At 31.1% G+C, this 27252-nt stretch overlaps 1 protein-coding gene across 23 annotated transcripts in view; it reads right to left on the reverse strand.

Annotated features, from left to right (window-relative positions):
* The window catches only part of LOC148623874 (muscle-specific protein 300 kDa-like), a 183505-nt gene that overhangs the window by 128782 nt on the left and 27471 nt on the right, over positions 1 to 27252 (reverse strand). For 14 of the 23 annotated variants that reach the window (XM_088566148.1, XM_088566149.1, XM_088566141.1 and 11 more), the window contains 31 exons: positions 26370 to 26431; positions 23654 to 23743; positions 20227 to 20307; positions 19692 to 19784; positions 19142 to 19266; positions 18609 to 18644; positions 17795 to 17991; positions 16975 to 17201; positions 16412 to 16723; positions 15814 to 16095; positions 15222 to 15312; positions 14445 to 14971; positions 14183 to 14206; positions 12761 to 13084; positions 12181 to 12330; positions 11666 to 11968; positions 10830 to 10991; positions 10398 to 10618; positions 10045 to 10153; positions 9393 to 9713; positions 6487 to 6663; positions 5570 to 5710; positions 5013 to 5333; positions 4362 to 4688; positions 3680 to 3991; positions 3128 to 3448; positions 2151 to 2792; positions 1507 to 1827; positions 1158 to 1319; positions 682 to 855; positions 97 to 414 (listed from right to left, as the gene is read on the reverse strand). In XM_088566148.1, coding sequence (XP_088422274.1) covers positions 97 to 414; positions 682 to 855; positions 1158 to 1319; positions 1507 to 1827; positions 2151 to 2792; positions 3128 to 3448; positions 3680 to 3991; positions 4362 to 4688; positions 5013 to 5333; positions 5570 to 5710; positions 6487 to 6663; positions 9393 to 9713; positions 10045 to 10153; positions 10398 to 10618; positions 10830 to 10991; positions 11666 to 11968; positions 12181 to 12330; positions 12761 to 13084; positions 14183 to 14206; positions 14445 to 14971; positions 15222 to 15312; positions 15814 to 16095; positions 16412 to 16723; positions 16975 to 17201; positions 17795 to 17991; positions 18609 to 18644; positions 19142 to 19266; positions 19692 to 19784; positions 20227 to 20307; positions 23654 to 23743; positions 26370 to 26431 — 6953 coding nt within the window. The remainder of the gene's footprint in view (positions 1 to 96; positions 415 to 681; positions 856 to 1157; positions 1320 to 1506; positions 1828 to 2150; positions 2793 to 3127; positions 3449 to 3679; positions 3992 to 4361; positions 4689 to 5012; positions 5334 to 5569; positions 5711 to 6486; positions 6664 to 9392; positions 9714 to 10044; positions 10154 to 10397; positions 10619 to 10829; positions 10992 to 11665; positions 11969 to 12180; positions 12331 to 12760; positions 13085 to 14182; positions 14207 to 14444; positions 14972 to 15221; positions 15313 to 15813; positions 16096 to 16411; positions 16724 to 16974; positions 17202 to 17794; positions 17992 to 18608; positions 18645 to 19141; positions 19267 to 19691; positions 19785 to 20226; positions 20308 to 23653; positions 23744 to 26369; positions 26432 to 27252) is intronic. The other 9 variants (XM_088566155.1, XM_088566139.1, XM_088566140.1 and 6 more) reach the window with 3 other exon arrangements.

Genomic DNA, 27252 nt, shown 5'->3' on the forward strand with positions numbered 1-27252 from the left:
TTTCATGCTATAATATACTTTTTAAATCTGCTTAAATTTCAAACTTAAAAACTCTCCTGTTAATGTTAAATAAAGATATGTTATAAATAATCTGACCTTGGTCGTCTGAAGTCGTCTAACAAGATCCTCATCAGTACCAGACACATCATCACATTTGGCAAGTTTATCCTTTATCCTGTTGATAGCATCAGTTTCCACTTCGATGGCTCGCTGCAGGTTTTGCCTCTCATCAGAGAAGTTAGCCATTACAGCTTCTAACTGATTAGCCATTGTGGAGGACTTATCAAATTTCTCTTCAATTTCATTCTGTGACTTAACCAATTCAGGGATTTGTTTCCCTTTGTTCAGTTCCTGTAAATCTTGTATCTTCTGTTGAACCTCAGCTATGACATCAGCATAATATGGAGCCTCTTCCTATAAATGAAGATTGAGCAAATTCAAAACCAATATTGAAAATGAAATGCTCAGATACATATACACTGGTAACCAGTTTTTAAAAACCTAAGTATACTTGAAACAAACAGTGTGCATCAAGTAGTATAAGAAATCAGATGAATGTTCCTCTAAGTGTTCCATCTCCAAGTTGTATTATCAGTACTACCTTCAATGAAATAAAGAACAACTTAATTCAATAATTTTTATTTTAACACTATATTGAAATAACCTATCTGTATCACCTACCTTATATTTCATGAGACAAGACTCCACACTAACAGCATCATCAAAGTGAGTTAGACTGTCAGCAAGTTTAGTATTCATTATGTTCATCCAAGATTCTACTTCTTCATTCCCTGACACAACCTGATCCCAACAGATCAACTGGGCCTCTAGATTCTCTTTGTGTGCCTCAATCTCCTGTAAAGCAAACAAAAAAACATTTTTATTAAAATGCTAAAACAACAAACTATAAAACAATGACACACACCACTCAACTATTACCTATTTTCAAGATAAAGACCTAAATTTAACGTGCCTTATCATGATTTAAGTTTGCATTACTTTTAATTCATAAAACAGAAGTGAAGTGATACTTCAACATTGCTTAACTACAGTACAACCTTATCTGCAAACCATTACTGAATTAACACATTTTCAAATAATGATCTACAAAATAAAATTGGTTAAAAAATCATAATAATAAGGATCAGACGACTTACAGAATTGGCAGTTTCCCATTTGTGATTGACTTCATCAAGGTCACGTTCAATGACAGACATATCAAAGTTGGGAATATTTTTCAGTTCCTCTAATAATTGTAGACCTTTGTTGTTCATCTGGTCTAACTGAGACTGGTTTGCATGCAGCTCAAATTCAGCATTCTAAAAACATAATTCATTCAGTGTAATAATCTATACATTAGAACTTCAACAAGCATGTAGATCAATACTATGTGATATTTTGCTCATGAAAATCTAACAGACCATCCAAAAAATGTTAAATCTAAAAACTTTATTATCTTATAAACAATGTTAATTAGCATTTTTCATTTTCAACAAAACTGATTACCTTGTGTTGGTCAAGTGCTTTTTTGACCTCATCAGGAGATGTAAAAGTCATTTCCTGTTGTACTTGTGGCTGAACATCTTCCAATACCCGACCAACATTCTGTTTGTTGTCATTATACTGTTGCCAAAGGTTAGCAGCTGTACTGAATGTATGGTGTCTATCTGCTAAAACAGCTTGAACTTCATCCCAAACTTTGTTCACTTCACGCAAGGAAGCAGTTGCATTACCTCCCTTGGTAGGATCGGCTTGCTGTAGCTGTCTGCCAAGTTCTCTAAGTTGCTCATATTCAGGATTCATGGCATACATGTCATCTCTGGCCTCCTACAATATTTGGAAGGTTTTTTAATTAAAAGAAATGTTTAGATACAAAAAACTGTATAATATATTAGATATAATGAAGAATAGATAATAGATTCTGATTCAGAAGTTAAATATTGCTTGTAATGTATAATACATGATCACCTTTTTTTTAAAAATCATTATAAATTATAATTGAATTTCATAGACAAGTTAAACAAAAAAAATTCAATTTCAAAACTATCTTTCTTATACAGACTCCAAGGTGTATATATGGGTACACTAGGAATCAAATTATACAATTTTTTTTTTTAAATGTTTAAAAAGTGACCTTATCATAAAGTTACCTCAATCTCATTGACAAGATCCTTAATTCCTTGTAATGAAGAGGTATCCACAGAGCTGTTCTGCACCTTGTCACCCAATATTTGAAGCTTGCTGACCAGACTGGCTTTTTTCTTGTCAAAGTCATTCCATAACTCTGACAGTTCACCTAATTGACCTTGTTTTTGAGTGGCATTAGTTGATACAGCCTCACACATGTTTTCAAGAGCTTGTAACTCTGTACCAAAATGTAATGTTCTCTGAGAAGCTCGATCCTTAATCACTAATTGAGCCTGACCCATTAGATCATCTAGCTGTTCTTTCTTCCTGTTCCAGGGAGCCAAACTTTTTCTCAAGGATTCTACCTCTTTGTTTATTTTAGCTACTTCTTCTTCACTTATATCAGGATTTTGAAGTCTTTGTTGTAGTGTTTTAAGTTTAGCCTGAACTTCTTTCTGGTCACCAGAATACTCCATCCACTGTTCACATAAGTCCTCTCTATTTTTGATTAAGTCCTCTACTTTATCATAACCAGCCATGAGGCGATCAAATCTATCCCTGAGTATAGCTGCCTCTTCCTCACTACAATTCTGTAACAAGTTCTTAAACTCTTGTTTCAATTCTTCAAACCTGGGTTCATGTGCTTCACATTCACCTCTCATGTCCTATAATTGGAAAAAAAAAAGAAAAAAGCAAGATCAATTATATATCAAAAGTTATCATTTTAATTAATACTAGCACTTAAAATCCTTTAAAACTTACAATACAACATTCTATAAAAGTCAAACAATATATTATTTAATATATCTACCCCAATGACAATTCAAATGCAAAAATTGTCTTTTTTTCAAAATTAAAATATAATTCACATTAGGTATGATGCTGTACACATTTACCATACACACTGGTTGATGCCAAAGAAAATTACGATTTAGCATGAAACTGCTCCTCCTAATGTCAACAATAGTCCAAGAGACATGAAATGTGTGACTATGCTTACCTTGAGTCTTGCCATTAGTTCAGGAACTTCATCAGCATAGATTTCATTTCCAGTATCAAGTTTTCGTTGAGATTTTTTCAACCATTTCTCAAAGTCCTGTAACTGCCCATAAAAATTCTGACGATGCCTCAGGGCACAACCAACTGTATTCTGTCTTTCAGCAGCATCCTCTGCAGTCTTATTGTATGCTGATTTTATGGCATCCATCTTGGATTGAAGAGCTTGCACACCCTCAGGTGAGGCATGCTTTTTCACTTGCTCAAACTGCTTTTCCAGGGCTTTAAGGTGAGGTTGATGACTTTTGATTTCCTCTTGGAGAGTCTATAAAATAATGATATATTTAACATTTTTGTATAAAAAAATGGTGTGAAACTTTCAATGTTCATTTTTGTAGGTCATATTAAACCATTGTAACAGATAATGTAGGATGTAACAAATAGTATATCATCAAACTTTTCAATAAACCTGAACTTATTTCAACAGAATGAAATATTTTTCACTTGATTATTTATTCAATTGTTTAATTTTGTCTTATTCCAGATCAGTAATTACCTTTCCAATGGCCAGTTCATGTTCCAGAACTTGAACATCTGTTGAGTGGAGATTTGGTTCCTCAGTCATTTGTCCCTGTAATTTATCCAGGACCTCGTCAAAGTTGCTGACTTCCTGGTCATAAGCTGCCCATGCACCATACATTTTCTCTACTTTGTGACTACGGTCCTCCGAAGAACTGATAATATCATTCCATTGTCTCTGCAAAGCTTCCATTTCAGAAGGGACATTTGGTTGATCCATCAAATAACCAGCCTCAGTGTTTAGCTTCTCAAAGATTGGGAATTGTTCTTCACATTCTTTAACAAAGGACTGAAAAAAAAGAAGAAAAAAACAGAAATAAACAAAAGTAAGAATATGAAATAATCCTGAACTCCACTTAATTAGAACAAATATCAGAGTTAGAAATAGTAGTCTGCCCACCAGACTGAGAGCTTTTTTTGGCACGGCTGGCTAATTTAATCAAAAATCTATATAGCCATTAGTAAACATATTGAAAAATTGTATTCATGACTGGATAGAATTTGAGTGGGTTTCCTACCCTGCTAGTATGAGATAGATAAAAACAATTTAGATTTCTATTAACGTTTCAGCATTTCTAAACTGTAACCACATGCAATAAAATACAGTAAAAAAAAACTTAAAATATTGGAACTTAATTTACATTCTCAAATGTACATACCTGATGAAGGTCATACAAATCTTTAGCCTCCTCAAGGGAGGAACATTTTGGTAGCTCAGTGGCACAGTATTTCTGAGCTTTCTCTATCCATGGTAACAGTTGCTGCGATAAATTCTGGTACATTTGCCAGTGAGCCACACTCCCTGTCAGGGCTGAACTCCTGTCTTTGGCTCTAGAACAAAGATTTTCCCACTGTCGTCTTACACTAGCTAGCTTTGTTTTAAGTGCTGCAGTCTCTCGAGATCGAAAGTTTTGAGAAAGACCTCTAGCATCTTTCTCAAGGTTTTCTAGTGTTACCCTGTTTTCATAAACTTCTCTGGAAATATCCTAAATATAGCAAAATAAGTGACTATAATTATCTAACTAAAATATATAAATATAAAAACTTACCTTTAATAGCTTTGAACTACATATATTCCTGGTCAGTAATAAACAGAATCATTTGACTTGAGTAGAATCATTTTTTTCATTTTCAATGATATGGTAAACTATTTCCATAGTAAGAAACTGAAGTCCTGAAGCTAGATTGTACAATCAAACAGATTCATTACCTCAATCATATTGGACTTTCATGTTATCATTTAACAATTTTTCACAAATTGAAAATAGAGTAATTCTTATGGCTCAGATAATGTTGAAATGTTAGCTTACATTAGCCTTTTCCAGTTGTTCCTCTGGCTGTGCATATTTATTTTCATACACATCATTCAGGTTGGTCTCCTTTTTATTCAGCCATTCACAGAAGTTATTGAGTCTCTTGTAATATTCTGTCCATTTGGCTATTGTTTCTTCCAAATCAGCCAACTTAGCATTTAGTCGAGTGGACACACTGTCAAGTCTTTTGTCAATTTCTGAGATTTCAACCTTTAATGGTCCCTGCCTTTCTCGACTTGCACTCTCTGCTAATACAGCATTCAGTTTTTGCATGTCATTGATATTGTCTTTCAACTTGTTTAATGTTCTTTGAAGTTCCTGAAATATAATAAAGAGTTTTAAATCTAAATTTGACCTATTGCCAAGACACTCCAGAAAATCTAAATTGGAGTAACCTCCACTGATGCATGCATAAACAAATAAATAAAATAGATCTTATCATGTACATATGTTTCGATTGTAGTACATGTATTAGTCATTCTTAATGAAATAAATTCAATTTTCACCAAAAATTATTTAAGATAGTTTTAAGCATTACCTAACAATAAACATACCTTTTTAGACTGAAGATCCCTTTCAGCTAATTCCTGTCCTGTGGTTGCAGGTGGTTTCTCTAATTCAGCTTCAGCTTTCTTGAGTAACTGTAGACAGCTTGCTTTGGAAGTTTCATAGTTTTCCCACTCCTTCACTTTTTGCTACAAATTGAATTTCAAAATAAAGATGATTTCTTGGAAGTTAAGCAAGTATTGCCAGGAATCATTCATGTAAATAATGATTCGTAAATACACACAAATCCTGCTGTTTCAATGTAAACAAATTGCACTTTATCTGATAAAAACAAAGGCATCAAATCTCATATCAGAGATATGTTTAACACCTCATCAAGCATCAATACATTCCATTGATGAAATCCATATTGAAATGATAACTACATTTTGTCTTATCCTTCAACTGATCCTTCATAGCATGTCCCTATATCTAATAGCAATAGTTTTAAATAAATGTTCAAGATCAAATTCTGTAACATTAAACATATCACTGTATGTCCTGACCTCTCAATTCATATTTACTTTAATACATTAATATGTAGTTATCTATACCAATACCATAGAGAGGTTACTAATTAAGTAAGAAGTTTATCTGGTAATCACAACCATTTACATGAGAATCTAAATAACTCTGACAGAATATAAATAACAATTTCCTGGCAAAGTTTTTTTGTAGATGAGTTGAAACTACATGTGGATTAATCATGACACTAGCAATATTAACAAGAAATATCTGATGCTTAAAAGGTAAGACTTTGTATATTTTGTCATCACTTTTACAAGAAATAAAGATGTCCAATATATTTCAAGCATTAGGCAAAGATGGCAACAAATTTAAAGTGTCTATTTCTGCAACAAGAATTTTGCATTGTCAAAAGCATCAGAATTGGTAAAGAATCATTTAAAACTAATATATAGCATACTTTGAGTTTGTCATGTTTCTGCTTAGCCTTTTCATTTGTATCCTTCCATTTTCTATCAAGTTCTTCTACAGTTTTAGAAACAAATGCTGGAGCATTACGATCCCTCTGAAGTCGTTTACCGGCCTCAATATCAGCTTGAATCTTTGGTCTTTCAGATTCTAATCTCTTAAGGACAGCCTAAAACAAGACTCTCATCACTGAATAACTTGGAAAGTTATATCTACATGTATGTTGATAACAATAAATTGTATTTACTTCAATCTTTAATCAAAATAATAGACCAAATGAAATGGCATTTAGAAAAGATATACCTTCCACAAATGGCGATTTGATAATTATTTCTTGCAATGACAATAAGCCAATCTTATCCATTGGCAATACTGGTAATCTTCATCATTGTGACTTGTATGATGAAAAATGCATGTATAAATATTATTTCTGCAGCAGACTCACAACTCAATAGGGTTTCATATTAATGACAGGATAAAACTTTATTACAGAATCTCCTTTTCAGTTTTTATATGAAGATAAATGACCAGACCATATTTCTAGCACTTCATCCTACCTACAGTCCTGAACATACAACAAGAATATATAGAGCAAATATACTCAATTAAATTCTTATCTTCTTTAAATTCATTTTCATACAATCAACTAAAAAAGTAAAACAATAGCAACAAAGCAGCAGAAAATAAAACTGTACGAAAAATTATCCCTACTTCAAACTTAAGTAAACAAAATTTTAGAAGATATTGAGTTTCAGATACAAAGGGCAATTAAAAAATTGAAGATTCATTCACCAATCACACAATACTGAGAACTGATAGTTTTCTAAACTCTATACCCACTCAGTGGTGAAACAGTATTTCTTCACAAATCCCAATCTATTCTACCTTGTTTTTCTAACTAACATCTCAAAATATTCACTTCTTCAATTTGTTTCTTGTAACAAATGTTAGGACCTATGTGGTTGTATTAACATCATTTACTTTTGTAAAACACCAAAGGAATCATTGCTAAAGGTTGATAATAAATTTTACAACAAATTGGGTACTCTTGGTTTGGGTATTATGTACAGATCCATGTCAGCATCAGGCAGGTCCTTCAGTAAAGTGGTTAAGTCAAATATTTTGCTGAGCTTAAATGCTGATATACATTCAGTGCACCTCAGAAACTATTCCTTTATATTTTAAAGAACTCATCCAGGATGGTGAAAAAAAGTTATAACCATTTGGTACCATAATTTTGAAGAGTATTTTCAATGGGTTTTAGATAAACTTTTGAAATATTTTGAAAAGGCACTGCATTCAGTGGTTTTGTTTCATTATAATATATTTCTTACAAGTATTGAATTAAAGAAAACCTATACCAAATGCATTGTCAATAAAATGTTTCTGCTGAAAAGTTTCAAAATTCACTGCCAAATTTTGATTCCTAAATAAAACAATCATATTATTGTCTTTAATGCTTATATAAGTATAATCTTGCAAAAGTGTTGTCATATCATTTCAGTTATAAAAAATATGCAAACGCCTGATCCAACATGAACATGTATTTAATGAATAGTCAAGGAACAAGTTAAAAAGTCATATTTTCAAAAATTTAGAAATTCTTGTCACAGGAGGATTAGGTCAAAACCTTTTTGTACTGCACAAGTTCAAGGTTTATCTTACTTTTATGGTAATTAAATCAAGTAAAACTTTCCATCAAGCTTATATTGTCTAGAGTAATATCAAATTCACACCGTTTACAAATTCAAACAAAAGCAAAATACAACTGAAGCTGCTCAAATTCACACCAATCATAAATATGGCAACTGTGCAAACAAGAAAATTGAGATTTGAAGCAAGTTATCTCAGTGTGTGTTTTTTGCTGTTAATCTGTAGCAGTACAACAATAACATTTAAATCATAAAATCATTAAAAAAATGTAAAAATTTAACTCAGAAAGGAACAAATAAAAAAATGAATATTAAGAGATGTATGAGAAATAGTTATTTTCTTAAGGACAACCAAGCCAAAAGACGATACCAATCTAGCGAAAACAATTAGACATGAAATAACTGTTAGTAATTCAACTAATGATATCTTGAATATGTTATCCATGCAAGCACACATATGGCACTAGATTTCTGCATGCCAACTACTAAAGATATTTAACTGAACATCATTTAAAATACATACAAAAGACATAGAAATCGATTTATGACACTTAAATTACTCATATTAATTAGATTGATAAAGACATTTTTTTTTTCAGATTTCTAAGCTGATGTTTTGCCCCACCCAACAGAAGTATGTTTCTACTACATGGTATTTCTGCCCCTACTGATTATTATATTAGCAGAGTTAAAGACATTGTTGAATTACTAAAAGCTAGAGACACACTTAGCTATGACAGTATAGGTAGGGAATTGTGAAAGAAAATTGTCACCATAATTAAATACTAACATCTCCCTAAAACACAAAATTGTAACACATTAGACACATTTTTCTCTATTTTCATAAAAAAAATCCTTAAAATGTTGGTTGTATTAAATCTGATCAAAAATACAATCTCATTTCCAATATTTTTATATTGGAAGTTTGATAATCATCTTGAAATAAAAAAAAAAAAAACTTGATTTCCTATTCAGACGAACTTAGATAATCTACTATTTTCTACAACTATCACTAGTTTTAGCTAAATGAAATAACATACAGACAAAAGCAGTATTTAACCTAGCTGTAATCAGAGCCAAAAATGACATCAAGCTAACTTACACAGAGCAAAGTCAACAAGATTCACATTCCAAAGTTATCAACACCTAACAACTACATTCAATGTAAAATCACCAAGTTAAGTATGAAACAAGCAAAATAGACAGCAAACATAAACAACATGAACCACACAACAAGACTACATACCTCATGTTCATGTAGGTAAGCTTTGGCATCTTCTAATCCATCAATATATGGGTCATCATTGACCAGTCTATGAGTTTCATCTAACCAATTTGATCTCTTGTCAAGTTCATCACGGAATTCATACGCTTGAGAGAATACTGCTGATTTGTCAGATACTTTTTCCATATTTGGTTGAAGAGATTGGAATTTGGCCATGAGGTCTCTTAATCTACGTCTCTCTTCATCTGCATCAGCTTCTGGGGAGTCAGAAAGGAGTTCTTCTAAGTTTTCCTCCAACCAACGTCCATCATCAGCAAACTTATTCATATCACGTAGTGCCTTCTACAATGGTAACAATTACAAAGTATTATATGTCCATTCATCGATACAAATGTAACTCTAATTTTATAATATCAGTACATTTGTTTTAAAATTCCTTGGGGAATGTTTCTGTAGTAAATTGCTTTGTTCAACCTACAAAAATGTTTTAACCATAGGCTTTCTTCAGTTTCCTCTTCAGCATGTTCTCTACATCCTTTATTTGGTGTTTCTCAAAAAAAGACAAGAAAATTTAACACTTAAGAAGTCAGCACTGTACATTATGAATTGAAACAATGTCATGGAAACTTACTACCTACATCATTAATCAAATTGTCAGGGAAAAAACACTAACCTGGAATTTCATTTGTAGATCTTTGTATTCATCACTAGAAAGATCTTCTTGTTGTAAGGCCTTCATCAGATCATCGACCGTCTCAACTGCTTTTCTAAAGTCATTCATTCTAGAAATAAAATTGTAGCATTTAACTAGTGCACGAAGTGGTTGGCTTTAGCAAGACTATTTATATGTAAAATAAATAAAAGATTAATTAATTAAAGGTAAACAAATGTATAACCAGTTAAGTAATGACTGAGCCCAGATGAAGCTGTTGCAATCCCAGAAGATAATTCAAATTACTCAGTTTAATTTTTCAGGAAACCTTGAATTGTCCATGGAATATTTGATAAGCAATGACAGATACTAACTTATGATTGTATTCCTTCCACCTCTCAGGAAGTTGTTTGAGCTGTTGATGTATATTATCTATTACTGTTTTGAGTTTTTTCCATCTGTCTAAGTGGTGATCATATCTGTCCTGTAAACTGTGATCACTTCTGTCTAGATCTGCCAGGTCTTTGGTAAATGATTCCATGGATTCTAAACATTTCGTACACATGGGTACAAACTGACCCTGATTAAATATTTGCTGTAAAGAGACAAAAGCAACATGAATATTTCGAAATTACAAATACAAGAATTTGTAAAAGATTTAAAACATCATATCTAACCTGTGAATTGTTTCATGATAATTTTCCATTGGATAAAGTCAAGAGTTTTCCTGTATTTTAAATATATATTACACAAAACTGTTAAGTAGTAATGAACAAATAATACAATCTACCACTGAATTAACTTACTCTGTGTTTTAAGAGTGTTTCTTTCACATTTTCATTTTTCTGTAGTTGCCTCTGTTCTTGTTGTAAAGTTTTCTCTGCAACACTGACTTGCTCGGTGAATGTTTCTTCAGGAAGACGAAATTCTAGTTTCACCAATTTGATAGGTGCTAAGGCAAGAGTACTCTGTAAATAAATCACAACCACATAAATGAGCATCAGTGCTATCAATTTCTCATCATTTATAAAAACACAAATACAATAAGCCCTATCTATAAACAAAAGTTCTGTATTTGATTATTACAAAATTGAATCTTCAAAGATAACATCATATTAAAGCCTTCTATATCATTTAAGGCACAAGTGAATTAAGATATTCTACACTATCTATAAAAATAATATGTCAGACATCACATGTACTTACAAATTTCCAGAGAAAAATACCGTAAATATCTTTCCAAACATTATATTATAATTGGTGTTGTTCAAATGTCTGTTATTCTTCTTCTCAAGGTTATATACAATGTTTATATGTTGTACAATCCCATCCATGATAGCCAATATACATGCAACAGTCACATGATATAATAGAAGTCACAGTTAGAGTCTACAGATAGTGCAAATACAGAATCAGATGGTGCTATTAGTACATTCTCCAAAAGAGAAATGCTTGGAATGTCGATGAACCATCCATCATACCATGAAGCAAAATCCCGAAAGATGATCACGGAAAGAAAAAAGAAGTCGCAAACGAAAACATGCATTACTGAAAGGAAAGACCATGATATTAAAACAAAGATTAAGAATATTGTGTAATAATATATGGTGTTAACATGCATACATCTAAATATAAATCCTACCTTCCATTTTTCTTGCACAGATGCCATATCTTGCTGTAGTTCTGCTTTATCACCATCATCTAGTACCATAAGAATATCTTGACCAGAACGTAAATAATCATCTAAAAGGCGCTTGTCTATTCTATTAAAGAAACCTTTGTGTTTTCTGATTAAGCTGTCTGTGTCATCTTCGTTGTCTTTTATCACAGTTTCAGCTTGTTGCAGCCAAGCAACAAGAGCTTGTTCTTTCTGAGAGTAGACTTTCCAAAGACGAGATAAGTTTTCTAACTTCTTCTCCCAATCTTTAGCAGCAGTGATGCAGTTCTGCAGATAAATGAACATTTTTTGAAGCAGAATATAAATTATTTTTGTGCACATATTACAACACATTAGCAAAAATACTATATTGAACTGAAAAAAAAAAATGTTAGAAAAAAAATCATCTAGTCTCTAAATTTCTGCTATATTAGTTGACAAGGGTATTTATTAGGATGAAATAAATGCTCAGAATGAAATAAAATATCACATCAACATACCTGGAATCGTTCATTTGTTTGTCCCATAGGTACTTCGATATCATCAAAGTTCACATTTGTCAACTTCGGTTTTGTAGATAATACTTTTTGGTATACTTTGTTTTTACTTTCGACAATGGATTTCTGGTAAGTTGTCTCAGAGAAAAATTGCTGCAATAAAAAAATGTTTTTGTTGTCCAACAAACAATGACAAACACAAGTAAATGCTCCACAAAAAATTTAAGTCCAACAACCTTATTGTAGCTTTAAGTTAGGTGTCTTTTGCTGATATTTCATACATTCCAAAACAACTGAACTAACCCTTATTGCATTAGATTTTTAATGGCAAAGTAGCTCACACCACTCAAGTATATTATTCTCCTTCATTCCATGCAGTCATGACTCATTACCCTTTCATCAAGAGACTACCAATATCCCCCTATAATATTAAGTCCTTGAAAAATCCTATTTAAAGTATGCTCAAAACGATCTACATACAATCTAAAAAAAACAGTCATATTTTTTCTTATTATCTGAGGTGTACTAAAATAAAGAATTAAAAAAAATACAGAGAAATATTTATTAATTGAATTGGAATTACCTTGTGTTTCTCGAGTCTTTCTTCAACAGCTCTTTGGTCTCCATCCATCTTATGTGAAGCTAAAACTGCCTCTCCTTTCTCCAACCAACTATTCAAATCCAATATTCCTGTTTCTAGAGATTCTACATTAGGAAGCACAGCCTTGAGGTATTTGATTCTTTCTGGGATTTCTTTACGAAGTCTGACAATGATTTCTTTCTGAACATTGAGAGTTTGTAACATTTCATTTACTAAGGTTTGTTCACTATCCTTGACTAGAGATTGTGCTGTTTTTGTTGTTACTTTAAAATCATTTTCCATTTCTGCTACTTGATTTCCACAAAGCTGAAAATATTAAATTCATCAAATCTGTTTGTTTTACAAATGCTTATATGGTATTATCTCCCTTGGTCTAAACAAAACAAGGTAAAGTAAAAATGATGTGGTCATCAGTATATTTAGCTAACAATCTTGTCAACATTTTGTCCATAATTCAATATGATTTGATTTTAACATTCATTTTAGTGGTCCTTATATTTTTTATTTCTTTGTAACTAGATGTTGAATGTTAAAATAGAATTACAAAGAGCTTACATGTTAAGTAGCACTCCAGCTAAGAATCATGCAAAATGTGATTCATGGGTAAAAAGCCTACATATTTTTATTTTTGATATTTTGTTTGAATTGCCATAGTAAACAGAAATTAACATTCAGTTTTTCATATAACCTGTGCTCTTAGGAGATAAAAAAAAATGTATAAAATGCACTGTAGATTTCAAAATTAAGGGAGATAACTCTGTAACTGACGCTCAAATACAATAGAATCTACTGGATTTTCAATGTTGATTATCTCCTAAGAGCAGGCAGATTTGAATGAATATTACACATTTCATAGTATAGACCCATAAAATAACTTAATTACAGAAATAAAAATACGTAGCCTTTTTTAGGGTGTATCACATTTTTCAGATTTTGCATGATTCTTACAAAGACAGCTACTTAATAGATACAAAGGTTAATTCAGTTACACATTTCTTTAAGGAAAGTAATATATCTGACATTATAAGGTAAGATCATGCCAAAATGCACCAAGTTATAGAAATTTTTAAAAGAGACAAAAATAAATTTCACAGACCAGGTCATGTGCATAGACATTTGGTTAATTACATGATTCATTGAGGATCAATTATATATATATATGTTACATAACAACTGACAGAGAAATAATATCCTACTCTAAATTTAGACCACATGCTACCTGCTTAAATATCATGCATATCAGAACATCAATAAACAATGGCAGATTTTCAGTATGTATGGAACATGATATTCATGCTGAGAAATTCAAATTAAATAATGTTTTCATATTGATCAAGGAAGAGTCACTTATACAAGTCAGGAATATAAAAAAAGACACTCCTTCAACCATTACAGTCAACTTACATTTAATTTTGCTACTTCAAATGCCTGATGAATATTAATTCATTATAGATTTATAAAAAAAAATATCTTCAGTTACAATCTAAACACATATTTAAATGTTATGTTTTAATGGGCTGAGATAGTAATAAGAGGAAGAGTGATGAACTTATTAATGAACAAATTAAGTTGAAAGATACTGGAAAAATTATTTTTTACCATGGATGAAAAAGTAAAATCTAGTCTTCTATGCAAAAAATATTTGAAAATAATATACAATTCTTACATCAACATCCTGCAAGTGTTCTTTCAAGGCTGCATGTTGACACGGTACCTCTTGTGCCAACAGTTCCTCTGCATTCTTTAACCATTGAGATATTCTATCAACACCTTCTTGATATTGTTTTTTTCCCTTTCCTATCACTTCAACTTTCTTAAAGTGTTGGTATCCATCAGTCAACGCATTAAATCTTTGATTTACTAAATGTGCATTCTGTTGAATTTCAGCTGCTATTGGTGGTTGACAATTTTCAATTAAGAAAGTCGCAGATTCATTCATGAATTTCAATCTTTCCTCATACTGTGGGATTTCTGTGAAGAATTCTTCAATTTGATCTTTGTCACCACTTTGTAGTAGCTGTTCTCCATCATCTACCCAAGTGACTAATGTATCATAACAACCATTATATCTTTTCCAGTGTTCTACACCGTCCTTTAACACAGCATGTAAACTTTTTATTTCATTTGATGCTGCTTTAAACTTCTTAGATTCTTCATCAGCAAATTCATTGATTTGTTCAGCCTCTTCTTTTGCTAGAAAGACAAATGTCATTATCATTTTACCATTTACCTTTAAAAATTATGCTATTAAAGGTATCACTGTTTATTATGAAAATACCACATTCATATAAAACTTGAGCTTCTAATTAACTCATGCAAGAAATTCACCATACTTAATAGCATGATTGTTGTCCGAGTTGCCTTAATATTTAAAATTGTGCTTAAATTATAAATGAATTACTGTTATTAACAACATTGAACACAGACATTTTATACTACTTACGAATATGTTTTCTGAATGCATCACCTCTCTTTTTAGTTTCAGTCAGTGTTTTCTCATATGTAGCCAGTAAATTATTATTCTGTACTTGGTCCTATGATATAAAAAGAATTATAAATACTGAAACATATTTAAACAACTTTACAAGAGAAAAAGATTGCAACAAGCATCTTATTTTATACTGTAACTGACTGTGATCAAGACATATCTGCCGACATACACAGGTAGAATTAGGTTCAAACAAAAATCAAAGAACAATAAGGCTTCCAGTAGACTTCACCTAAGAGAGAAATTGAGCAATCAACACACTTTGTTGATGTATTTAGTTGCTCTATTAGTTTAAAGAACACATGATCAGCCCTGTTTTGTTATCATTTACTTGTATAGGGTGATGCCCTACCACAGCACATTTTTAAGTTGGCAAGTAGGAAAAATTTAACACAAAGGCGAAAAAAAAATAGCTTGGTGTTCTTAGTAATAATCATTAAAATGTCCAGGTCAGTACCAATACAAATGTCCTATAAAGTATAATATAAAATTTGATGACTTGGATATGTAGTTTGTATATTCCAAGAAATATTGCTTCTCAATTTACCTCATAATCCTTCAATATCACTTCAACATCCTCTTGTCTGCCTAATTTGTTAGCCCAGAACTTTAATTTATCATCAGTAGCAATACTAATGTTGGCTAATCTATATCTGTATTCATCATATTCCAATGACCTTTCTCTTTTAGGTGCTTCCTGACACACAGTCTGAAGTCTATTGTGCAAGTTTTCCATTTGAGGTGGAGGAATGTACTCCCCTTCAAATTTTCCAGCACGTTTAACTTGCAAAAAGAATTGTTTGTAGGAATCAAGTTCCTTGAAAAAATCCTACAAAAGAAGAAAAACAGAACAATGGTCCACTTACAAACAGCATATAATGTGACCATTCTATTCGCTACCACTCCTCCATCTGATCAAATAGATACAGGGAAGATAAAATAAGCATATATCTTACAGAAACCCTGAAAGAACTCTTTTTATATCTATTGAATATGTATCACAATGTCTATGTGAATATAACTTTTTCTTTCATTCAAATAAAAGAATACACTAAAAAACTACCTTAAAAGAAATGGATCTAAATAATGATTAATTGTGACCTTTTTAAATTCTTCCTTTTGTTACTTATTAAGATAAGTCAGACCTTATGTTCATTGAGTAGTTTAAGAATGTGTTCAGCCATTTCAGCAAAGTCATCATTTTGTTCTGGTTCTATTTCTAACATTTCTTCAGCTTGGTTCAACCAGTCTCCAAACTTGCCCAAGCGACCAGGTAAACTAGCATCAAGTTTCCATAACCACATTCGTGTTTGTCTGGCAACATCTCGCCATCTTGGTTCCAGCTCTTGCCACATTTTTGGTGTAATTTTCACAGCTTTATTATTTGCTATTTTTTCCTCTAACTTTTGGAATATTTTCAGCCTTCTGTCAAATTCAGTTTTAAAAGCAAGGTAATCCTATAAAAATAATAAAAGCCACAATGTACTCTCTGAACAGTGACACATACCTTGTAATAAACATTAAAAGGATATTACAATGTGGAAGTTATTTATAGAAATTATACTTAATCATACTAATTTTATTTCATGACATCTTGTTTTATGTTTTATGTTTTACACAGAGAAAAGGGAACACCACTCCAAATTCATTTTAGGTATAATCTCAAATGCTATTATATGAAAACATCACCATCTAACAAAGCACCAACCATATATTCCTGCACCCTGTCAGTAACAGGTTGGTCAACTATTTGTAGGACTTCGTCAGCCTCCTCCTTAATCCAGGTCATTAAGTCATTGTAGTCTGCTAGCTCCTGCTCAGCTGGGTTCTTCCTCTTTGATAAACTAGGATCTTCTCCAGCCTCAGGATAAGCTTTTAAAAACTGTGCCACGTAAGTCATAATAGATTTCTCATCAGGTTTCTCAACGTCAACATCTGAATAACAACAAAATTTAAATCAATCTTTATGATCTAACATTGACTACAATTTCATTCACACTACAGTATACAGATGGGAACTTTCTAAAGTATGTAGAAATCAATCCACTCTACATAAACTACAACTAATACAACACCCTTATAAAAAAAATGTTTATAGAAATAAGAAAATACAGAATCTTATGTATAACATGCAAACAAAAAGGAAATGTAAAATCCTAGATTTTCAAATAAAATTTAATCCATAGCAAATATTTTGTAATGGTCTACTGGTTAGAGCAAGCTTGTTGACCCTGACCTTATATCAGTCAAGACAATATGCTTAGGATCCAGATACCTAGATGGTCTGAAACAACATTTGATATTTCAAATTCTTTATTTTTTGCACCTTTTTAAAAAAAAAAAAAATCTTCAATTTCCCTCATTGAATTGTTTCTCTTCTAGGTAAAGGACATTACTATTTGTCAATTTTTCAACTGGTACTCTTCACCCAAGTGTAATGTAATGTAATCCATTTTCCTGAGAGTGGTTGGCTTTAACAACTTCCAATAACAGACAAATGAAATTGATTTCTACAATAATGGACAAACCTTCAGGGTCCAACAACCTAGGGATCCCTAGGTGTGATTCAGCCACAGAGAATGCCTGTTCCAGGTTATTTCTGGCAGTCTGTTTCCTGCACTCATCAAAATCTACCAAGTCAGGGTTAATTGTATGTACCATGGCATTAAATGCCAGTCCATCACGCCAACTCTTTCCGAAATTGGTTATTTCTATTCCATATTTCCTACAAAATATAACCAATAAGTACATGTATATATATCTATCTACAAATATTTGATGTTGCTTTATATTAAAGTCTTGTAAAGTGTATTAAATGAATTACTATCAAAACAGACTTGTATTAAGTTACTGCAATTTTTACAAGCCTGTGAAATTTTCATAATTTTGATGCAATTATTCCATTAACATTTTCAACTGAAAATTGCATTTAGCAAGGAATTTAAAATTTGAGTGGAAGAGAGACACTCTACCGAATAGTGAAGAAAAAACAGCTAAAGGCAAGTGCCTTGATTGACCTATGTAAACCATAAAAACAGGTGAGCAATATGAATACCAATTCAGTTGCTTGCAAAAAATGACAAATTCTAAGCAATGTGTTTCAGAATAATAGCTCATGTGTAACTCATTGTACACATGAACATACATCATCTGTGTCCATGAAAAGTAACTTTTTAAACCCTTTCTTAAAATTATTTACAAGTGCTCTAGAAAAATTGTTTCATAAAACCCAATATGTGTAAATGATTCAGTTGTGCCACCTCAAATGTAGACAGTATTATGGTTTCACACAGAAAGTATATTGATATTTTTTTTAAATTTTTTTTTTTTTGCAAATCATACCGTTTTATTTGCCATTCACTGCAATATGGCCAATTCCTTGAAACACATTGTTTGATAAATTAAAATATAATTAAAATATCATCAAAGATGTTCACAGTACTAAACAAGTGGTATGAGAACTTATATTTACTTTAGTTGATGAAGAGTTTTTTCACAATAAAACTTTTTAGTTTTCTTTTGCACCCAAAAAGTGCAACTTATTTAACAGTGAAAATGTACCCAAAAGAAAAAGCTGATCTAACCCAAAGAGCCAGTAAATACAATATACACAATCATAAAAATAACATATTTTTAATGTATGAAAGTATTCAGGTTTTGCAAGATTTGGTATCATTTTTGTTTGTTTTTTTATAGAACCTAAAAATTTGAAGGTCGAAAAGACTAAAGTATGGATGGACAACAGCAGAGTCATATATAATCCTGTCTGATGGTATATTTGTTGTGTTTCACCATATCTGTTCTTTTTGTCCTTCATTAAGGGGAATATAATTAAACATTTGACTACAACACTATTGTAATGATTACAAACATACTTAGTGATAGCATTGCCAGTCCATGCTAGTAGAGCTTTCTTTGCATTCATTCTGAACTTCTCTAGAGCAGATAGAGGAACCTGTGTGCCAGAATCATCAGCATTTTGTGCAAATGTGTCTTCAATCTGAAATTAAACCATGAAATCTTAGTACCAATATCAATCATATCCTTATGTAATCATGCCCCAATGTTTAATGGAAAGCTTAATATATGTTATAATAGCCAAAACTGCTAAATAACAGTAAGGGATATCTTCCAGTCTTTCATCTAACATAAAAAAGGATTTTCAATCATTGAAAATTTATAATATAGTTAGAACTGATAAATCAGCATAAAAGAAATATAATATGCTAGTATAAAGCTAGACAAAACAGTAAAGCAGTTAACTGATTCATATTTGAAGGGTGCATGTACATAAATTTGACAAAAAACATATGTTAAAGGATGCACATTTTACTAATAGGTAGATTAGAATCTTAACAGGTAAAAGAAGCATTGTATTCATATTACAATATCCATGTCTTACCCAACTTTACAAGATATACTTACCTGGAAGTATAGAATGATGGTCCAGATCAACCCTAAGACAATTGATGGTTTTCCATCTGCAATGTCTGACACATTAATGTTGACAAGCTTTATCTGTAATACCAAAAATCTCCAAATTAACAAAAAATCGATGATTTAAACAATTCTTATCGGGACTCCAACAGATTAGTAAATACAGTGACAAGGGAGAGATTATCTGCAAGAAGATTTTTGGTTAGTCAAGTTTAATCTCTCAGTAGTCACAAAAGATGGATCAATACTTCAAAAAAACAAAAAACAAAACTTTCTAAACTTTCATTTAACTAAGTTCTAAACACTCTATACAAGGATTATAGTAAGCACAAAAGTTGCTTTTTACATAATCCTATAGTTCTGCATATAGACAGCTATTACTGATCAGAAATAAACATTTTAAGATATGGAACACAATTCTCCAACAAGTTTAAGTTTTTCACATAAAAATGAAAATCAGACAAACAACCCAGTAATGGTACTTAGTCGATGTATAATGATATATTCAATGGTTTGACGATACCTTTTTCTGTTCTAAGAAGTTCAGTGCTGTAGATATGTTGCTGACATAGTGTACTCTCTTTAGTTTGCCCTTCTCCATTTTCTGAAGAAAAAAAGATATGATACTTTAATTTTTTCCCTCACATTTAGGCACATATTTTTTTAGAATTAATTTCATTGACATTTTATTTTCTGTTGATCTCTGCAATACCTCATATATCACAATACCAATTATATCTAATTCAGTCATACCTCAAAGTAATAAATTCTAAAAAAAATTAAAATCAAAGGATGCTGAATTGTCCAGAAATCAGTATGTTTTTTACCTCTAAAAGATTAATAACACGGCAAAGTTTTTTTTTCTTTCAAGGGGCATATTTTATGAAAAAAACATTATAAAGAATTCTTGCTTTCAGATAAGTAAAGGAATATTGATCTAATTGTTTACGCACAACTTAGTGAAATACAATGTAACTCCAAATTCTACTTAGCATTCCAACTATTAAATGCAGGTAGTTGAATTCCTAAGATTCTAACCTCTACATAACCCTACAATAGCAGACCTAAGGATATGAAAACATCAATTTAAAGCACTAAATGGAATATCATCATAAAACAAGAGAATTCCTCTTCTAAGGAAACCCTGTATTGAGAAAGTAAAATTTAATAACCTACAATACTTTTAAATGCCCACCAAGTTAATTTGTGTGACCTGATGGAATAGAAAATTATAATACTCTTGTGTACAATCACTTAAAAGTGTCTTACTGTTTTATCTTGGACTAAGATAAACCTGGGATCATGACAATATTTAAGATCAAAGACATTTAATTTTAAGGAATCTTCCACCATTAATAATTGAAATATTAATACAGGGTTTAAATATTGACCAAACTGAACAAGAAAATTGATGTACAGTACAGGTATGTGATAGCTTGTCTGAGCCTGTATTAACTTTGGAGGGAATATACAGTGTAGTATTTTAGAATCAATAAATGTTGGTGGGGTAATATATTGTTTGTGGTAAATATATTAAATTCTAGGTTAACATTTTTAAATGGTTCTTTTCAAGGAACCATTTTAATCATCAAGCATCCAACTGTTTTTCAATACTGCATTCAGTTAATCAGTGTATTTAACTACAACTCTAATATATCCTTGACATTCAATGAGACTTGCACACTGACAAATAAAACAGTCTACTGGTTCATTATCAAAGAGAAATAAAAGAGCACAATGGACCAATCTATTATGACAAACAGCTGAAAACTAAATATTTAACTAAATGTTTCTTCAGATCTTGCAAATGTAGCTTAAGAAAAGTTTAAAACCACTTAGATTCATTTTCCTTTATTATATGGTAGATTAAAAAGGACAATAAATACAAAACATACTGTTGTATTTGTATTGGAGTTATTGGTACCTATATTCAGTCACCTTATAGGAGTCATATGCAAAGTCATGAAAAATAAGTACATTAAAGACAAATTTATAACTCTATTCAAAGTAAAATAGGATAATCATTTAGAAAAGGAAGGTAATTTAGTCAGAACATATGAAAACCATTGTAATTTGTAACCATATCCTTTGATAGAAAGACAGTAGCATATCTTTTGAAAAGATACATTACAAAGTACTGCTTCCACAATTATAATACATGCATAGAATTTCAACTTATTTCTGGAACATGCTTGAATGTTAACCTATATCAGTACACACATTATACCTGATCTTTGATCATCTTTAACATGGAATAATAGAAATATAGGGAAATAAAACAGCACTGTTGTACAAGTGCCAATTTAAGCCCCCCCCTTTAAGCTATTACATTTTCATTTTTCTTAATCTTACATTGGATAATGGACAATATATAATGGTAACTAAAAAATTAAGCTTCAGCAATTTATAAATTATACTTTGCATTGCTCTTATAAGAATGAATAGTTGATCATGCAATTAAGTGTTGGCATAAAATAGTTCAATTAGGTTACACTGAATGGAATCAATATAAATAGAAATAATACAGATATTGTATTGGTATCCTTATACCAGCTGTGTTATGATTAACTGATTGCCAATACATGTTACTCTTTGTTTATACCAACTTAAGCTTAATTGAAATAAATTATAACTGATGACTAACAGGCAACAAAAACTTAAGTTCACAGTATAGGTCCTGGATTATTAAGTCAAAAGTCATTATTATACTTTTAAATAACATAATAACAAGGTTTAAACAGAACATAAAATTCCTGGGCAAATAAAACATGAATTTTAAAAATTAAACATCTTATGTATTCAGTGGTGGATCCAGAATTCCAAAAGGTTGGAGGGTTGGATCCTAAGTAAAGATAATATATGCAAACAAGTGAACGGTGTGGGTTTCATCTATAACATGATGGTGATGTCTTAGAACAAGAGGCGGGTACTGGCTGTGTCCCTATTTTAGAATGGCACAGCTGAATTAGTTTTAAAAAAAAATAAAAATTAATTTAACCCAGGTCAGGTTTAGACTGGCAGATATACCTAAATAAGATACACATACATTCATATCTTCCAATATTACTTTAATTTTTGTGTGCAAGCTTACTCTTTTAGTAAAGAATTGCAAAAAAAGTTATGGTGCAGGTTTACAAACATTTGGTTCTTGAAATTCTGCGTAATTGCAGTAGATAGTGTACATTCCATCTACAGAGGTAATGACAACTAGACATGAATGCACTGGTGTTTAAAAATTACTTTCCACAATAATTATACTGGATTTAAACAATTTACTCTGTATAATGGGCTAAACCAGGTTAAAACTTGCACATACCACCCTATCACCTTCTTTCAAGTCAAAGTTTGTATTTAAAAATTGGTTCAATATATTATAGCCTATCGGGGTACTGTATGAGAAATTTTGTTGATACCATCACTTATAACTGAACTTAATGAACTAAGATGAAAGTTCCTTATCTTAATACATGTATAGGTTTAGCAACATGGCAAGTTCTGTCCACCCTTCCATATCAAAGCAAATCATTATACTTGTAATTATAGCTATAAAAGATGAAAGCATTAAAATTCTTTACATTAAAGCAAGTAGGTCTAAGAGGAAGATCCTGCCTATGAAGTACTGAGTTGATACAATCAATCCACCAACAGTTATATAATATCTCACTTCTACTTGTTAATATCATTAAAAACAAAACCATAAATGTCATCCTTGCCAAATTAGACTGCAGGTTATGCAAATCTAGTTGCACAAATATGTCAAATAGTTAATAGCTAAAGGCAAAGTATTTCAGTTTTGAATGCAATATGTATATAAAATCTACCTTTTTCTGTGATACAAAGTGAATAAGACGGTCAAAAATATTGCAATTTCAAATTACTTGTATAAAATAATTTGTGTTTTCTAAAGAAAATAAAGGTAAAGTCCATAATACATGGTTAAAATAACTTACCAATTTTTCTCCAGAAAGCACCTCCAATAATGATAATAGATACACTCCATCTTTTATGTCTTCGAAAAGGTTCTCCACTTTCATGTTTTTCTACAAAAATAATAAAATGGCATTGATTGTTATCGTGGTAAAAGGTAAAGACTGTACTAAAAAGTATTAAGGAACTTTCATGGAACCACATGAAACTTTTGATCAGTAATTTTAATTTGTGCTCAGCATTTCATATTAGTCACATAAAATTCTAGCTTATACACTGCTGAATAGATGTGGTTGGTTGATGGGTTCCTAACCAATGGATTACATCTCAGTATACAAGGTGTTAGAAAAAAACAAAATGTATGGACTTAAGTTAGCTACAAAACAAAGGCTATGACTTCAATAAAATAGGCTAGTACTACCAGAGTTTGATAAACTCCTACCCTAATCTACAGAGAAAAAAAAAAACAGAATTTAGTAAGTCAGATACTAAAATTTTCAGAAACATTATTTACTTAAGAAAAAAGAAAATAAACCACTCAGAGTAAACAGTATGATATCCTAACAAACAGTTATGCATGTATATCATACTTATCATACTTACATTACGGTGCCTCTATAAATTCAGATAAATTTTTGATGTTACAAAAAATAGTTATTGATAAAAAATGAAAAGGCAATGCAGTACAACTGTCGGTATCTACCTAATATTTCAAGTCACTCTAAAAGTGATTCCATATAAGAAATCTCCTAGCCAATGCCCATTACAGTGTGTCAAGCACTTTTTGGGTCCAAAAATCAGGAAATCAGAAATTTTTTAACATAAAAAGTTATGTAATAATACAAAATTCCATGAAAAAGGCTGCATTCCACCCCTCTCAGTAAGAGCTTTTTGGAATTGTAGCAATTTAAGAAGCAACACTTTGAAAGAAAATCCCTCCTATAGCTGCCTACATGAAGTGACATTGTGTGACATTTATTGAGGAAAAGTCAAAATTTAAATGTAAAACAGCAACCTAATGAATACACAATATCATTCTTGGCAATATACATTCAGTTTTACTTGTATAACACTATGAAATATATAAATATTTCTACATTTTTTTTCTTTGGGGGGTTTCACAAAGGTTTAAAATCAGGAGTTTTTATCAGGAGTTTCTCATGAAAATTAAGGAAGAAATCAGGAATTGCTTAAAATCATGAAAAATCATGAAAAATCAGGAATAAATATGAAAATCAGGAGTGGCTTGACAGACTGCCATTAAAGAAACTTTAGAATATGGTCAAAGATATCTTGCCCAAGCCTAAAATCAATTATCACCCTGACTTAAAACTTGGACGAACTTATCATTGCCCAACCATGAAATCAATTATGATAAGGCACACCTTTGTAAAGTTTGTGTCAAAAAATAAAGTGGCTGTGACAAGTAATTGCCGAGAAAGGTCACAGACAGACAAGGATAAAATATGCTCTGAAGTATAGTGTGGAAAATATTTCCCATCAAAATGGTAAACAAATTGCATTCTCTTAAAACTAACTCCTTCACCAGAGATAAGTATACTCTCTGTTTTAGAATAGCTTAGTAAGCAGCTGGAAGTAGAATGTAGCCTTCAGTCATAGAGTATCTACACCAAGAGTAACAAATTTTTATCAGGTGTCAATCACACAAATTATTGTTCAAATCTGTTATGATTGTAATCTGATGATATGTGGCATTCAATAGATGCTTTTCAAGATAAAATGTCCCCCAGTTAATACAATGTCATCATGTTGAATCTTGGTGGTAGAATAGTTTAACCAATCATTCCTCAGGATTTTACATTAAATATTCCTTTAACTCATTCAGATAGAAGTGTTGTAGATTAAAAACTTTCATCATAAATTTAGAAAATGAGTTTTAAATTTGTACAAGTTTTTTTTTTATTTCAATGCAAACTTTTGCAAAAAAAAGGCTTCACTCAAAAGTTAATACAACCAATAAAATGCATACAAGGATGACCATTTGTCCAGTTAAGATAAATATATCACTACAACAATAAAGTAATATACTGGTCCAACTACAATGTTGAAGTAATTCCCCTTCAAGATCAATACTTAGAAAAATATCTTAAGGTTATTTTGATCAATTATAACTTGATAATTGGGATTGATGGATCACTCCAAATCCACTGCTTTTAACTGAGAGGCATGCATCAAACAAGATACCTGCCTGTTGAAACAAGATTATTTTATTCAGGTTGAACTAAGTCAATACACAGATCTAATTACAATATTTGCCAATACCTTTACCTGAACATTAATTACAATTATAGTAAATTTGATATTGACACTGGAGCACCATTGATTTATACTATTATGGAACTAACAAAACTGTCAAGGATGTTGATGGATCAAACTGTGATTACAGATTTAATGTAATGTTAGGTGTGAAATTAATTAAATGAACAACTCAACTAATTACACTGAAAAAATAAATAATAGTATCACTGAATAGTGGTGCAGAACATGGCTTATAGAAGTTCTACAATTATCAAACATGAAAAGCAGTGAACAAACAAATAACTGTCCACTCATCAGTATACTTCTTTTTATGATATTCTGATTTCCTTTTTTTTTGTGCCAACAAGTACTGTAGTTCATTTAAAACATCAAAATCTTAACTTTTCTTCAGTTACAACCATAACAGATAGAGTATTTACAAAGTTCTCACTAAATTTTACCATATCTTATAATACAAACCTGTTTAAGGTAACTGTTCATCCAGTTTGTGAATGTTTTCTTTTGTACTCTTTCTTGTTCATCTAGAAAACAGGAGTACAGTCTTGATTAGTAAATAGTAACTTTTACCTAAGTGTCTACATGAAATCAGGATTTGAGAATGGAAATATTGCTTTTCTTAAGAAGTTTTCAAGTAAAAGTTTATTTTTGTTTATGTGAAATGAATACAACAAATTAATCATGTGGAAGAAAAATGGAAGCAGTTTATAAGTTTATTAAAGGGTAGATGTATTGATTTGATTAAAGAAAGGCTGATTTGAGTAAACAGCTGTCTTAAACTGACATACAGATGCTCTTTGTCAGTACTATAAATGAAAAAGTTTTGTAAACTATAAATTATCATTAACCACCTGATAACCCCAACTTTCACTTTCCCTGGTGTTAATCTGAATAATACTAGTCAACAAATCATCAAAATTCAATAATTTAATAAGCAATATATTACTAGAGAAATTTCTAAACTATCTCCCTTGTTTAGCAACTTCATTGTTATATGTCCTATTGTAGTGTCCACTACTACAACTATCATAACACTTCTAACTACCTGCCAATCTAATTAACTTCATTACAAGTGATTATATTATTGATTTACTTATAGATCTTCAGTTAATATATATATAATTTATCATCATGTCAAAGAAACTACAAATAATGACACACAAATATCTCACATCAAATGGACCCTAAAAAAATCCATAATAAAATCTCAACTTCAATTGTTCCACAAATTTATTGCCTTTTAATCATTCAAGAAACATTAAAATTTCATTTGACTTATTTCCATCATGTCAGCATTTTTCCAATTATTTCAGTACATTACTATGTTAAATCCCAGTCTGTCACT

The sequence above is a fragment of the Perna viridis genome, chromosome 2, assembly GCF_037379345.1.
Source record: "Perna viridis isolate PV_CMFRI_1.1 ecotype Kerala chromosome 2, ASM3737934v1, whole genome shotgun sequence".
NCBI lineage: Eukaryota > Metazoa > Mollusca > Bivalvia > Mytilida > Mytilidae > Perna > Perna viridis.